The sequence below is a fragment of the Neophocaena asiaeorientalis genome, unplaced genomic scaffold (assembly GCF_003031525.2).
Source record: "Neophocaena asiaeorientalis asiaeorientalis breed wild unplaced genomic scaffold, Neophocaena_asiaeorientalis_V1.1 scaffold1044, whole genome shotgun sequence".
NCBI classification, from domain to species: Eukaryota; Metazoa; Chordata; class Mammalia; order Artiodactyla; family Phocoenidae; genus Neophocaena; species Neophocaena asiaeorientalis.
The window spans coordinates 189,097-205,166 of NW_020174045.1; the positions used below are offsets into that span (position 1 = coordinate 189,097).

The 16,070-nt window shown below is 52.0% G+C and overlaps 1 protein-coding gene across 1 annotated transcript in view; it reads left to right on the forward strand.

The window, feature by feature from the left end:
* The window catches only part of PFKP (phosphofructokinase, platelet), a 75,983-nt gene that overhangs the window by 27,949 nt on the left and 31,964 nt on the right, over positions 1 to 16,070 (forward strand). The window contains exons 3-13 of the mRNA XM_024753914.1: positions 408 to 485; positions 3,289 to 3,478; positions 4,796 to 4,961; positions 5,976 to 6,020; positions 6,207 to 6,315; positions 10,014 to 10,109; positions 11,405 to 11,497; positions 12,110 to 12,235; positions 13,764 to 13,828; positions 14,322 to 14,391; positions 14,680 to 14,826. Coding sequence (XP_024609682.1) covers positions 408 to 485; positions 3,289 to 3,478; positions 4,796 to 4,961; positions 5,976 to 6,020; positions 6,207 to 6,315; positions 10,014 to 10,109; positions 11,405 to 11,497; positions 12,110 to 12,235; positions 13,764 to 13,828; positions 14,322 to 14,391; positions 14,680 to 14,826 — 1,185 coding nt within the window. The remainder of the gene's footprint in view (positions 1 to 407; positions 486 to 3,288; positions 3,479 to 4,795; positions 4,962 to 5,975; positions 6,021 to 6,206; positions 6,316 to 10,013; positions 10,110 to 11,404; positions 11,498 to 12,109; positions 12,236 to 13,763; positions 13,829 to 14,321; positions 14,392 to 14,679; positions 14,827 to 16,070) is intronic.

Here is a 16,070-nt window from a genome sequence, read left to right on the forward strand (position 1 = left end):
GTGTGTGGAGAGTCGCGGATTACCCGGCAGATGCTTTCCTGTACGCGGTGTGATTGACACCACTGCTCTCCGTGAGTTTGTGTTGAGTCACCAACAGTGTTAGGGTAAATACGTCTGTTTGCAATCTCTCAGGAGCCAGTAGACACCAAGCAAACTATCTGACTCCCTGTGCTACTCTGGATGAGTCTGGGTGGAAATTCCCAGTGTTGGAGTTGAAACTTAAGAGGCTTTCCCACAATGTACGGCTTGGAAGGAGCACTAGTGTTACAATGTGTCCTCTCACCATAGGGCTCTTAGGAATTTGGATTCATTGTCATCGGAGTTTCCATTTTCCATAACTCATGGATCAATTAATGTCTCAACACAGTTGAACCCAGTCTTAAAAAGATGTTCCTTCCCTCCCCCAGGGTTACCAGGGCATGGTGGATGGTGGCAGCAACATTGTGGAAGCTGACTGGGAAAGTGTCTCCAGCATCCTGCAAGTGGTACGTGCTGAGCTTCCATCCTGCTTCTCTCTCTAACTCTTCGGTTTGAAACCTCTTGTGCTTATGCTCCAGTAATACCTACAACAGATTGAAGTGCTGCCTGGCATCATTCTTATCTACTCGCATGGAAAGAAAACATTCTTAATTTGTCATTTAATTAAATTTTTTAAGAAGCTCTGCATCATGCACACTAAGGAATTATCCTTGCAAGAAAAAGTTACATGTGATGGCTAGTGGCACTTGAAGGGGGAGATCTGGTATCTTTTTTTAGAGTAGATTAACGTTGAGGCAGTTTTGGTTTGTTGGTACTGTGTGTTTAGTGGCAAATCTCCTTGCCTGTTGGGTTTTGGGAGTCATTTGGCATCAGTGTAACAAAGCATGGGAGAGATCCCGACTGGTAGCCTCCGGGGCTGTGAATTTAGTGGGAACACAGCATCCCTGTTCTGCCCTGACCCAGACAGGGCTGATTTCCTTGGTGTGCACAAGGATGAAGTAATCACCGCTTCAGGCGAAACAGTTGTTCACGTGGAACTTAAAGGAACCTCTTGCCTGAATATTTCATGTGTAATAAATTCCTGGAACAATGTAGCTTAGTGAAGACTCCAAGTCAGTTGAGAAATAAAGAGATTACATGGAAGGAATGGATTTCATGAAAAGCTCTTGCGATTTGATCTTTTGAAATGTATGTATTCATGTGTGACTCACGTTGAGTATTCTTTTAATTGAAAGAAAAGAGATCGGTCCCATTCCCTCTGAAGGTGCTAGTGCAACAGAAGAAGGGATAAAAAAATATGGTATATAGATATAAATGGAATATTATTGGGCCATAAAAGAGGAAGTCCAGCAATGTAGGACAACATTGAGGTCATTATGTTACATGAAACAAGCCAGACACAGAGAGACAAACCCTGCATGATCTCACTGATACATAGATCTAAAAAAGGCAAATTCAAGAGAAACAGAGTAGAATGGTGGTTGCCAGGGACTGAGGGGGCTGCAGAAGTGCTGGTCAAAGGACATAAGCTTCCAGTTATAAGATGAATAAGTTCTGGATCTAATGTACAGCGTGGTGACGGTAGTTAACACTACCGTATTATATACTTGCAAGTTGCTAAGAGACTAATGTTCTCACCACACATACACACACACAGGTAACCAGATGAGGTGATGGAGGTGTTAATTAGTTTGATCATGGTGATCATTTCACAATGTGCACCAATATTGAGTTATCATGTTCTATACCTTTAAAAATATAACCATGCTGTATTATATATTCGAAGGTTCTTGCCACAGAAAGGTAGCTATGTGGATTGATAGAGGTATTAACTAATCTTACGGTGGTCATCATTTCACAATATATACATGTATCAAATCATCCCAGCGTGCACCTTAAACTTACAAATGTTGTATGCCAATTGCATCTCAGTAAAGCTGGGAGGGGGGCGGTGGTGGATGCTAGTGGGGTGTGAGTTGAAATGCCGGTCACAGACTCTCAAGTCTGCACTTGAGGCTTTTTGCTCTACTACTCCTGGGAAGAGGCTGAAGGAAAGTTGGACAACCATGGATACTTAGGTAGAGTAATATTTGCAAAAAGTCAGGACATTGTCATCTGAATTCCAGACAGGAAACCCACGTGTGAGGAGAGCATTTCCACTCTACTATGGTGATTGTGAAGAAAGATACAAAATACAAGTATGGTTGGTGTGTGTGTGTGTGTGTGTGTGTGTGTGTGTGTAGAGAGAGAGAGAGAGAGAGAGAAAGAAAGAGACTGGTGTCCACTTCTCTGCAACCCACTCGGTCCTGGGTTTCATTCCTGGGGCCCTGTCCATGTTATCTCCTCAATGTTTATGGGTTGCTGACTTCCCGTTGATAGAAATTATGTGACCCTCTAATCGCTCTTGGTCAAATCAAAGTCCAGAGGACTGGCTTATCTTTGCTCTGCACCCTGCACCTTCTACCCAGGCTTCCTGGTGCTGTGCCAGGTCCTGACGTCACCCCTGTCACACTGACCGTCATCATTAACCGAGGATCACTTCTGCTGATGGCCACCTTGCTTTATGAAGAGGCATGCACTTGGAAGGTCACACACAAACTGAAGTTTTATCAGTGTGTGCAGGGTTTGTGTAAAGGCATCCTGAATTTTTCTATATACAACTAGGGATCCTTTGCTTTTGAAAAACAAAGTATGAAAAATCATGATTTCTCTCTCCCAGAAGTTTGGATAATCCAGCTAAGATTTAAGCCTGAAAAAGGGGTGTGGGCAGGGAGGGGTGGGGCAGATCTCATGCAAAAATAAATCCCTTTGGCTCACAGATTTCTACTTTGCTGGCACTTGTGGGGAGCCCTGACTAACAGAAGGGGAGTCTTACTACCTGGGCCCGCTGGACACAGTGCTTCTCTGGCTGTGGCTGTTGACCGGCCTTGGGCCCGTCTTAGGCTCAGAGAGTGTGCGGGGTCCAGCCCTCCCTGTGCTGGTGCAGCTTCCCCACGGGACAGCTATTGTTACCTTGCAGACTCTTCTGCTCCATGCATTTAGCTGATGGCTGCCGTTCATCCTTGTTTCCGTCCCCTATTCTGTTCCCCTTGGGAATGATGCAGCGTCTTTAGCCATTGAATTCTGGGGTAGAGCTAAAAATGGGAAAACTTTAAACTTTCACAGTTGATCGATTCAAAAGATGAAAAGGAAGGAAACCTACGCTTTGAAAGTCCTGTGGTTTTACATCAGCACTCACATGCACCAATCTGTCCATCTTTCTGTCCAAATGGGAGGAAATAGATAAACACGGCTTTCTTTCTTTTCCAGGGAGGGACCATTATTGGCAGCGCCCGTTGCAAGGACTTCCGTTCTCGGGAAGGCCGCTTGAAGGCTGCTCATAACTTGCTTCAGCTGGGCATCACCAACCTGTGTGTGATCGGCGGGGACGGGAGTCTCACCGGGGCCAATATCTTCCGGAAGGAGTGGAGTGGGCTGCTGGAGGAGCTGGCCCGGGAGGGTGTGTCTCTGTCTCCACGCACATTACTCTCGTGGGGCTCTGTCTCCCCCATTCGTCTCCCCATCCCCTCAGAGAGCTTTGAGTTCATACATTCTGCCTGCTTAACTGTCCCAGAGGTATTTGCTGCTGGTGGCGATGCAGATCTTACAGTCGCCACCTCAGCACTTATATTCGTGCCTCAAATAATGACAGTAACGATAATAAGAATAACATTCATTCCACCATCCTATGTGCCAGGCATGGCTCCACTTTTGACATAGGCGGTTTTGTGCACTGCTCATGACCACCACCTGAGAGGGTTTGTATCGATCCCCACTTTACAGAGGAGGGTCAGGGGCTCGAGGCGAAGCCAAGCAGCCATGTGTGTGGCTCTGGCTCACACCTGTCCTCAGACGCCCATGGCTGCCCCCCCCCCAGCTCCCCTGGGGTCTTTCTATCAGTTGTTACAAGACTTGAATTTAGATGGTAACGACCTGCTGCTGGATGGTCTTTTATCATAGGAAGGGATTTTCAAGAAACCTATATATTCTGTGGTTTTTGTCTTTTAAACATGTTGTTACAAAATTCCACTTTAATATAAAATATGGCCAGTGGAAGCAAATTGGACTAATAGCAACCTTATGAAAAGCGTAAACTTGCGCTAAAGCGATGACTCCAAGTTCTGTGACATCTGTTTGGGGAATGGAGAGGGGCTGTCAGACGCCAGCAGCAGAGGACCTAACGATGTCTCTGTACCGTGCTCTGGTGTAAGGCAGGCGCCTGGGGTGGTAACTCAGGAGAGGGATAGCTGCCTCCCCCTTGACCTTGACCTTTCTGGTCCCATTTAAGCAGCTCTACCATCCCCGGTGGTCTTTCCTGAGAGCGCTAAGTAGATGTCCAGCAACTAATTAGCCCCCATGGGCCTGTAAGAAGTCAATATACCAGTTGTACAATATTCTTTCAGACTTAGATCTGGGGTGGTGACGTGTCTTATTCAGAGCCAGGCCGTTTTCCAAGGCCGTTGCCAGACAGAAGTCAAATTGTATCCACCGATTGCAGCGTGCGATCCTTCCTTGCTTTAATTTTTTTTTTTTTTTTTTTTTTTTTTACAGGGAAGCCCCCTTGCTTTAATTTTTACACCTGGGTCGGTGTTCTTGTCTGGGTGTCAAATGACTGCTCCTGTCTTGTCCCCAGCTCCACCTTTGTGCGGCTTTTCTCTCCGTCAGTATGCAGGATCAGGTCGCGTACAGATCTGATGCAGTGGGTAGGAAACCCATGTCGAAGCGTGCATTCCCCCCTCCCCGTGTCATCCTGGGCATGCGGCTTGTCCCTCCACAGGCAAGATCAGCACGGAGGAGGTGCAGAAGCACGGGTACCTCAACGTGGTGGGGATGGTGGGCTCCATCGACAACGACTTCTGCGGCACCGACATGACCATCGGCACGGACTCTGCCCTGCACCGCATCATCGAGGTGGTGGACGCCATCATGACGACTGCCCAGAGGTGGTGGCCATGGGGACCCGGTGGGCGGGCGGGCAGGCGGCCCTGGGCTTGAGACATGGGCTGCGGAGACCTCAGTGCCCGCTCTGGAAGGTTCCACAAGCCTTGTCACTTGATATTAGAAACAATTTTGTATTGGTTTACTTTTTATTTTCAATTTTCAAAAGTCACTGCTTCCCAATTGTAAAAGAAAAAAGTGTTCATTGGAGAGAATTTAGAAAAAAGAAAAAGACAAAGCAGTACATAAAGTCCCACCCAAAGCTCTCCTGCAGGAATCACAAAGTAAAGCCCCGAGTTTGCACAGCTGTCATCAGAGCTGGGCGAGCATCCCACCTATTCCGCTTCTCACCTGTGGGTTTCCGAGCATGTAGATGAGGCAGAGACCTTCTGTCCCCGTGCTGTAGACTCATGGCAGAACCTTTACCATAATGCCTTCTGTGGAGCCCTTGGGTTTCCGAAGCACTTTCACGAAAGCCACGTGAGAAAGAAAATGGAACACGTGCCTCCATTTCGTGGATGAGGCACTTGCCACTGTCTCAGGGCCATGCCCAGTGGAACTGCGACCGGTGGCAAACCATGTCCCCTTCGGGTTCCCAGGGTCACTGGTGACGGTTAGTTTCCCGTTTGTGGAAAGGCTGTGGTCCCCGGGTGTGGACCTGACTCTGTGACTGTCGTGTCCTGCCTTGCTGCGGGCGGTCTCCAACCCACGGTTGTGGCCCGAGAAGCAGCTGACGCTGCCCAGCAGAGCCGTTGTCTTGGGAAGAGCACACACGTGTCCTGGTAGCGTGAGCGTGTCTGGCACAAGCACACCTGCTATAAAACACAACTGGGAGGTGCTTCTCGCTGCTGCAGCCCCTTTGCTGGAAAGAGCTTGAAACACACTCACAATAGCATTTGCTTGTGTAGAAAGTGGGTCATTTGCGGGGCAGCTCAGGTACCTGCTGGAAACACAAGGCAGGCATTTCTGTCTGCTTTCCCGGTGGTGCTAAGTGGATGTTTCCTTTATCTCTTTTCCAGCCACCAGAGGACCTTCGTCCTGGAAGTCATGGGGAGGCACTGCGGGTACGTACGTGCGGATGCGACTGGGATGGAGAGGACCGGTAGCACAGTCCCTGCGGGGCCCCGCACCCTAGCACGAAGGTGCCAGGAAGGGTTCCCGAGGAGCCAGCGGCGTCCTGTCTGCCGGGGCCAGCCCTGAGCTCAGGGTGCCCTGAGCAGCCCCACGAGGTCATTGCTGTCTCCGTGCAGGTACCTGGCCCTGGTGAGTGCGTTGGCCTGTGGGGCCGACTGGGTGTTCCTTCCAGAATCTCCACCAGAAGAAGGTTGGCAGGAAAACATGTGCATCAAACTCTCAGAGGTAAACCCACGTTTCGCCTCTCTTAACTGCCAGCAATTCTGGTTGCGTTGCCCCGGCCGTGATTTGCGGTGGCCGTTAGCATGTTCGGTTTGGACAGAGTTTTAGACAGGTGACGGCTTTCTGCTCAAAGTGGCTTCAGGCTGGTTGCTGGGGGCTTCGACCCCTCACGTGTCCATCCACCTCCCACTGTTGCAAAGAGTGATTCGAGGGAAAACAGCTGAAGCTTTTGTGTTTCTCGTGCAAAGCAGCAGCTACAACCGTAAACAGAGGAGGTGATGTGAGAGTCCAGGGTCTGGGGAACATGGTGCCTCCCTGACCCCACGTAACAGGGACAGGAGACCTGTGTGTTGACTCCATCCGAATCCCCCATCTTGCCGTGTGGCACACGTGGTGACAGCTCCTTCCGCTGTGGGGTCCCCACCATGCTGGCCTTGCTGTGGGTTGGCCTGCTGTCTCCTCTGAGCCAGGCTTTTCCTTCCTTCTGTCTGTGGGTTGGGCTTGTGTTTCACCCCGTGGATTATCAGTGTCGGGCAGATTTCCTCTAGTTAAGGCTTCTAACTAAGGCACGCGAGGCCTCGTAGAAAACAACGGTTAGCATTCGGGACAGAAATCCCAATGCGTATTGAATTTCCCTTCTCTTATTTCCATAGCCATCTTATCGCTGTTCCATAGGTGATAAAGTAAACGCATGGCAGAGGATAATTACCATTGCATTCAGCAAACACGTAAGCATTGCATACAGCCAGGACCCACGTTTCATAAGATATGGCCACTGCCTTCAAAGTGATGGGTTCCAAGAAAGGAATTCCAGCAACAACTCAAATAAGCTTTGCTGACCCAGAACCTCTGTAAGAAACTGTTGGTAAAGTTGTTCTTTTACTAGGAAGAATCATGCACCCTTTTGAGGCTGGAGCTCTAGGCTGCAGCAGACCAGGGGCACGTCCCAGGGATGACTATGACCATTGAAGTAACAAACGAGTTCATTATCTCTTGGTTCTGACCTGGGGACCTGGGCGGCATGCTGTGCCGGCCAGCTGGTGTGGGAAGGTACGTGGCTGGTTGCAGGAGTCAAGCACTGGCCCTCCTGTTAGGCAGGTCCTTCGTCGTGGCGCTGAGGACATCCGCTTGATTGCCATTCCACGGGGCATTACTTGAGGGACGTGCCTGTCCCTGCATCTGTCCCTTCTCATCCCGAGTCCCTGCCCTCGTTGACAGTGACACTACACAGGCCAAGGTCTAATGCCCTTAGAGAGCTGGAAGCACCCTGGCTGTGAGGAAGCGCCTGGCTGGTCAGAAGATCAGCAGTGAGGCCGTGGGGCTGATTTTTAGGTTTCTCCATAATTTCTGTAACTGTGTGGTCTGATCTGCAAACCTCCTTGAGATTCGGACATTGTAAAGTGCCCTGTCAGCTAGGACGTGTTGGGATTCCCCCTTAAGCGTTGGCAGAGTTAGGACTAATGGCTTAAGCTCACTTGGGTGGAAACACTCGATATTGTAGTGCCTGTCATTAATTTTTATTGGTTATCAGTGTAGCACTGTGAGAGTTTCTCTAAACACCTTACCAGATAATTGGCCCAGGAAGCAAGCCCCAGAGCATCCCCCAATCATGGGCATTTCGGTATAAAGTTGGAAAGGACTCAGGGGTATCAGAAGTCCCAGGGGTGGATCCTGGCTCTGCCAACCACGGAGCAAATGATGTTTGGTCAGACGACCTCCCCTTCATGTCCTAAGTTCCTCAGCTATAACTCGGGGTCATGCTGCTGCTCCTTAGAGATTTTGTGAGGATTCAGTGAATGAGTGACTCCATCCAGGTGGGGGACCGGGAGGCAGTCAATGAACTACACAGACAAGCTGGCTGTCTTCCCACCTGAGTGGATAGGTGACCCCATTATTTTTTTATAAGTTTATTTATTTATCTTTGGCTGCGTTGGGTCTTCGTTGCTGTGCCGGGGCTTCCTCTAGTTGCAGCGAGCAGGGGCTACTCTTCGTTGCGGTGTGCGGGCTTCTCATTGCGGTGGCTTCTCTTGTTGCGGAGCATGGGTTCTAGGCGTGCAGGCTTCAGTAGTTGTAGCTCATGGGCTTCAGTAGTCGTGGCTCATGGGCTTCAGTAGTTGTGGCTCGCGGGCTCTAGAGTGCAGGCTCAGTAGTTGTGGCGCACGGGCTTAGTTGCTCCACGGCATGTGGGAACTTCCTGGACCAGGGCTTGAACCCACATCTCCTGCATTGGCAGGCGGATTCTTAACCACTGCGCCACCAGGGATGACCCCGACCCCATTATTTTTTTTAGCCACTTTGGAATATTGTATTGTATGGATGAAGTATGGCTATTTGGCCAATTCCATATTTGTGGACCAGTCATTACTTCCATTTTTGCTCTTTCAAGTGATGCTAAAATAATCATTCTTGTTGTCGTATCTTTATACCTTTTAGAAAGTACTCTGATTAATAAGTTCTTCAAAGTGTAGCACATTTTGGGACTTCCCTGGTGGTCTAGTGGTTAAGACTCTGACATTTCACTGCAGGGGGCACTGGTTCGATCCCTGGTTGGGGAACTAAGATCCCGCGTGCCACGCGGTGTGGCCAAAAAAAAAAAAAAAAGTAGCAAATTTAATATCTATCATAAGCCAACAAGACAGCATGTGTGTTTGTGATGCAGGACGGGCCGAGCCCTCTTGGCTGACATGCTCAGGTGCTGCCCACTCTGGGCTCAGTGCCCCACACAGCTCACACACCCCCAGAGGAGGGTCCTTGACTGGGGACTTGAGGGAGAACAGACTCACTGAGAGTGATTTGGGGCATCATAGAATGCTGGCCGTGAGCCTGGGAGCACCGCGGACCCCAGTGTTGGATGCTGCCAGCCTGGCTGTTCCTGCAGGGCGGCTCCGACCCCGCCTGGGCCCACATTCCCCTCTGTGCCCCTCCTGCCCAGGCCTGGGGCTGGCGCTGCCCATCACAAAGGTGAAAATCAGTTTTTAAGCACTGATGTTTTTTTTTAAATAAATGTATTTATTTATTTTTGGCTGTGTTGGGTCTTTGTTTCTGTGGGAGGGCTTTCTCCAGTTGCGGCGAGTGGAGGCCACTCTTCATCACGGTGCGCGGGCCTCTCACTGTCACGGCCTCTCCTGTTATGGAGCACAGGCTCCAGATGCGCAGGCTCAGTAGTTGTGGCTCACAGGCTTAGTTGCTCCGCGGCATGTGGGATCTTCCCAGACCAGGGCTCGAACCCGTGTCCCCTGCATTGGCAGGCAGATTCTTAACCAGTGCACCACCAGGGAAGCCCTAAGCGCTGATTTTTATTCTCCATTATTTCTGTAACTGTATGGTCTTACGTGCAAACCTCCTTGAGGTGAGGTGGCAGGAAGCTCTGCCTTCCGGGGGAGTTCTCGGGCCTGGTTTGCAGTAGAGAGCCCCCTCCCCGGAGAGCCCAGCCTCGGAGCTCATCACCGTCCGGGAGTCGGGGTCAAAGGCGGCAGGGGCCGGCCTCCGCCTGTGGTGATGTCACAGCAGCTTCTGCGTCTGCAGTCCTGTCCCACCTGCTTACCTAGGGTACCTTGACCTGCCTGTGTCCTTAAGAACCACCTATGAAATCAGGTGACCGTTTCTCCCTGGAGAGAGGCCAGTTCAGGTGGGGCAGAGGCCCCTGTTGTGTTGTTAAGAATGGTTTAGGCATTTGAGGATTTCATCTTTTGTTTCCTTAGAACCGTGCCCGGAAAAAAAGACTGAACATCATCATTGTGGCTGAAGGAGCCATTGACACCCAAAACAAAGCCATCACCTCTGAGCAAATCAAGGAGGTGAGTGTCTCAGGCTTCTCACCCCCGAGCCTGTCTAGAAACGGGAGATTTAGACACCCTGGGCAGGGCGGGAGTCTGGAACCATGCGCTATTATTTAAAGTTTTTTTGTTCTTCTTGTTCATTAAAAATGTTTTCGTAATGACTCATAACTTTATTGGCATCAGAATCATACAGCTCCTGGCTTCTGGTGAGCCCCTGCCTCTGGAATACTGTTGGGAATATTCCCAGAGGCCCCGGGCTCCCCCGACAGAGACAGAGGAAATGCAGTCGGGTGGGGTTAGAAGGTTCCAGCTCTGGGTGGCGGCTGCCCAGGAGCTAGGAGGTCAGCAGAGTTCCCTCTCCCACCGGAGCATTAGCTGAGCATGGCCTTATTGACAGAGAAAGCCGCTCGGCTGGCCTTAGTCACTGCTCCTCCGCCCTGCATGGAGGCTGACCCCGCAATCCTGTTGCCCGAGTCCTGTTGGGCTTGGTCGGCGGGTGCTGGCTTGTCTGGCCCAGGAGGGATCTGCTGTGCTCCCCGGTTGCCCAGGTAACTGGGCAGGTTCTGGACACAGTGCTGGGGAGACAGACTCAGGCTCTGGTGGAAGCCCCCCGTCAGGGCAAAGGACATCATCACCTTGGCTTTGCAAGTTGGTTTCTCTGATGCCTTTTACGTATTCCCTGACCAGCTTTTCACCTGATTATCAAAATATCTGTGAAAGTCATCTGCTAGTATTTATAGAAGTAATAAATACAGTCAGGGCAAAGATACTCCTTCCCACTTAACTGAAGTTGAGATTGGATTGTGGAATATTAGAGCCAAAAGGGACCATGGAATTCCTGTGACCCAGCCCCATCATTTTTATAAAGTAAATGAGGGCCAGTCAAGGCAGGTAGCCTGTCCTGGCCACTGGCTGGGTTCACCTGGGCCCTGGACTGAGGGGACGCTTTGATTTTACTGTGTCATACTTTTCAAATACAACCTTACAAATTCAAGGTGATTTCAGGGAAATGTTTAGATTTTTACAAAGTATATGCTTGAAATACAAGCTATAGAAACAGTGTTTTTTAAAATTGTGTTACTTATGTTCACTTGCGAGGTAGGAGCACAAAGGTTTTATTTGATGATAAAAGTATTCTTTAAAAAATATTAATTTCAGCAAGCCGTTAAACATTCTTTCAGGAAGTGAAATTTAGAAACTAGAACGTTCTTCAACAGAGATGTGTAGGAAGGGGAGAGAGACCTTCCCCTGCTCCCAGCCCCCAGCCCTAGAACAAGCTGATGTGCCCGGCCATGTCCTGTGTTTCCCCTCAGCTCGTGGTCACACAGCTGGGTTATGACACTCGGGTGACCATCCTTGGACACGTGCAGAGAGGTGGGACGCCTTCAGCCTTTGACAGGATTTTGGTAAGTGAGGCTGGAAATGGTCAGGCATCGTCACAAGGAAAGGAACACCTCTGGGATTGTAAAGGGACCAGTCTGCTACGGAGACTGGGTGATCTTGAGTAGAGCTATCGGTAAAGGGCATCTCTGCCCACAGCGCCAGGTGGCTTGTCCCTAGGGTGCTACGGCCCGTAGTCTCATAGGGAGACCTGCTAACCGAGGGGGGTTCCTAGGCCCCTGGTGACCCAGACACCGAGAGACCCTGCCGAATGTGGGGGGCAAACCCAGAAGGTGGAAACGGGGTGTCCACGGGCAGGTTTCTAGAAATGGACCCAGGGACCACAGAGACCCAGAGTCCAATTCTCGGTTTCCTGCTCCGCACGGCTCTGACCACCCCACCCTTCAGCACGCCGGTTCCTAGCGGAGTTGATCTCGTTGTTGGAGGTGGTTAAAAGTAATCGGGAAGGGCTCTGAGTAACTAACTGGGACTCGGTGTAGGAGAAGCGAGGGGACCTTGAGGACGGAGGAGCTGAGAACAGGGCTGGTCCCGTCTGGACCAGGGGAGCCTCTGTGGGTGCCGGGCTGGTCTCCGGGCGGGCCCGGGGCCAGCTCCAACCATCGTGATGTCATTACCAGGCCAGCCGCATGGGGGTGGAGGCCGTGGTCGCCCTCCTCCAGGCCACCCCCGAGACCCCGGCCTGCGTGGTGTCGCTGAGCGGGAACCAGGCGGTGCGGCTGCCACTGATGGAATGCGTGCAGATGGTGAGTGCGGGGCTGGGCCCTGCCCAGCACAGGGCGGACCGGGGGTGGGTACCTCCCCCAGCACAGACGGAAGGCCTTCCCCGGGACCCAGGGCCCCCTCCCCGGGCCCGTCACACCGAGCACGCGGGCCCCCTCCGCAAGTCTAGTCTGTCGGGAGGGAGTGTCCTCAGGGTGCCCGGGCGCTTCCTGTGGGCAGGTCAGAGAGGCCGGAGACGGCTCTGCAGGGACCGCGGGGACATTCTCGGGGTGGGGAGGGCACCATCCAGCCTCTCCAGGGTCAGCTGCTCCCGCCCTCCCGTCCCCGAGGCCCTCACACCTGTGATGTGACAGGGATGGCCGACTCGGGGGACCCCAACGTGCGCCGCCTCCTCCGGGTGTGGAGCGCAGGCCAGTGGCTGCACAGAAGTGGGGGATGGTTTTCCAGTTGACCGTCCGGTAGCTGCAGCGGCCGTGGAGTTGCGTTAGGAGTTGTTACTGTTTTTTATTTTGCAAAGTCTATTCACGACTCTCATTTTATTTGGTCTTCCCAGTGGCTCTGAGGTGTATGTATTTTATAACATGTACAGAGAGGTAATTAAGTAATTAAGTCACAGGACTTGTTGAAAGTAACCCCTCAGAAACATACTTTCCAAAAGCCGACGGCAGTAAAGGAAGTCTGTGCGTGTGTGTGCGTGTGTGTGCGTGTGTGTATGAGGGTGTGTGCACGTGTGTGGACTCTGAGGCTGTGGCTCAAAAGAACAGAATGTGGAATGATGAGCAGCAGCTTATTGTGAGCACATTTCTTCTGTCCAGTGTCTCTCTGTCCGTTTTGAGACAGACAGCCAGTAGGTACCACTAGCTTGTCCTTGAACGACCATACGTCGTGGCGCCTCAGCCAGACTGTTCACAAGGCCACAGCCAACCCCTCACTGACCACTGCTTGCCAGGTGTCTTCCTAAGGGCCTGGCAGCGTTGACCACCACAATGACAGTGGAAGTAGGGGCATTTTTCTCACCACACAGAGGAGGAAACTGAAGCTCAGAGTGATGGATGGCTTGCCTGGGATCCTGAGGTTGAAGGTGGTGGTGGGGGGCGGTGCTGGTCCCAAAGCGCTCTGCTCCCTGGGACAGTCGGCCCCCCGCCCCTGCCACAGCGTCACCTGCGTCCTCTGCTCCCCGGGGACAGGGGTGGTTCTGTTCGTTCTTTCCTCACCAGCGTCAAATGGGGATGTTTCAGAGCCTGGCCTGGGAGATCCGCTTCCTTCTGGCCTCGCTCTCACGGGCCGGAATCCCTAAGATTTCAGGCCTCGCTTACTCTGGCAAGGCCGGTGGTCCCACCTCGTCCTTTTCTACGAAGCAGCCTGGGTGGGCGGCCTAGGCTTCCCTCCCGTAGCCAGGCAGTGCAGGCTCGCTGACCCCAGGCTGCTGGCTACAAGGTTGGACGTGAAGGGACCCGGATGCAAGGACCAAGCTGGTTCCAGGTACCTAGGCTGGATCTGAGGATGCACCGTCTTGACATGGTCTTTCTTCCTTTCATTAATTCCTTAAAGACCCAGGAAGTACAAAAGGCGATGGATGAGAGGAGATTTAAGGACGCTGTGCAACTCCGAGGAAGGTGGGTCTTCCGGAAAAAACCTGTTTTACTGGGAGCCTTTGTTCGGCAGGCCTGGTGTTAGAATGTGCCTCCAGGCGGTGCTTGTTCTGTATCAACATAAGAAGTCAGAAATTAAGACAGTATGTAGACAAGGCACTGTTCCTAAAGGTCATGGCTGGGGTGACTAATTACAGAGAAATTTACTTTTTGGCGGGGGTGGGGGTCGTTTAGAAGCTGATGAAATTAGGATAGAGAGTGGCATGTGGCTGCTAGCATTTGGGGAAAGAAACTTGCTGCATCCTAAACGCCCCTGCCCCTCAGCCCTTATAGGACATCCATTCCAGTCACTGGGAACGCCTGAGGCTGCCTTCCCTGAGAGCCTGGACACAAGGCTGGCACCTGCGGGCCATCTGCCTCCGGCACAAGCGTCCTCTGAGGCCCCTTCTCCCCAGATGAGCCCATACTGCTCCGTCTACATTCTAACCTTTGGTCTGACCCCGTCCTTTTCTTCTAGGAGCTTTGAGAACAACCTGAACACCTACAAGCGGCTCGCCATCAAGCTGCCAGACTCCCAGATCCGTAAGGTAGGAAACGCTGCGCCGCGCCACATCCCCACCTCCGGCAATGCCTGGGTCCTGCTCTGGCCTGGGTGTCCTTCTGCCCTGGCCAGTTCGGGTCTTGGCTCCCAGGAGACCACACCGTGCCCCGCCGACCCTTTCCTCCTGCCCCCTCCCACCTGGGCGATTAGGCTTTTCAGTTCCGGCGCCTGGGCCCCGCGCTCAGCCCATACGCTCCGGCTCCAGGGTGCAGCGGTGCGAGCCGTATCTGCTGCGACCCACACACACCCACATGTCCCCCCCTCCGACTTACAGAGCAACTGCAATGTGGGCATCGTGAACGTGGGTGCGCCCGCCGCCGGCATGAACGCGGCTGTGCGCGCGGCCGTGCGCGTGGGCATCGCCGACGGACACAAGGTGTTCGCTGTGTACGACGGCTTTGAGGGCTTCGCCAAAGGCCAGGTGAGTCCCAGGGGCGCCTGGCGAGGGAGGTCCTTGCTGAGAAGGCAGATTCCGGATTTCTCAAAGGTGGTAGGGAGGGCCTCTCTGGGGTCCGAGGACCCGGGCATTAGGTGGAAAGGGGAGCACGTGCGCACGAGGCTGCAGTGAGGTGTGCATGGGATGCCGTGGGTGATGCACAAGGCCAGCGCACTGAGCACCCACTCCGATAAAAACCTAGGGAAAAGATTAGCTGCTTGAGTGCTTACTGAATACACTTACTGCTCCTCCGCGATTTACTTACTATGTTAACCCATTTAAATCTCTCAAAAATCTAAGATATTACCCTATTTTCCTAATGAGAAAGCTGGGGCACCGAGACTTAATTCACAAGACCAAGGTCATAGGATGCAGGGTGCTAAACACGTGGTGAGGCTACAGACGCTACGCTCTTAGCCAGGTGTTTCCTGGTTCCCTCTTATCCGAGGTTTCAGTTCTGCGGTTTGTTACCTGTGGTCCAGGAATATTAAATGGAAACTTCCAGAATAGACAGTCTGTAAGTTTTAAATTACGTGTCGTTGTGAGTAGCGTGATGAAATCTCCAACTGTCAGCTCTGTCCTCCCGGGACATGAATCATCCTCTCGTCCAGGGTATCTGCCCGTTAGTCACTTGGTGATCAGATCAACCCTCATGGTATGGCAGTGCTTAAGTTCAGGTGATCTTTACTTTACTTAATAATGTCCCCAAAGTGCAAGACGGGTGATGCTGGCAATTTGGATATTCTCTTACTGCACCTATTTATAAATTAAATTTTATCCTAGGCGTGTATATATAGGGAAAGACGGATATGTAGGGTTCCAGCATCGCTGGGGGTCTTGGAACATACTCCCTGCAGATAAGGGGGCAGCTGTGTTTATTCACCCAGTGACTCAGCAGCTACTTACTGAGTTCTTAGGCTGTGGAACCAAATTGGTGAAGAATGCAGACAAGACTCCCTGCAACTCAGGGAGGGAGATGACAGAGGTAAAAGTCAGTGGAGTGAACTCTCCAGCATATCAGAACGTGACTGGGGCTAAAAAAACGCAGGGGAGGAGGTTGGAGTGCCATGGGCATCTTCACTGAGGCCCTCCAGCCAGTGACGCTGGGAGGTGACCCCAGACCAATGTGTGAAGGGCTGCGCAGGTGCCTTCAGGGACACCGGATCTTGGTCCCAGGCAGGGCGGGTGGTGCAAAGGCCCTGAGCTGTTGGGGGGTAGGGTGGGAGGGG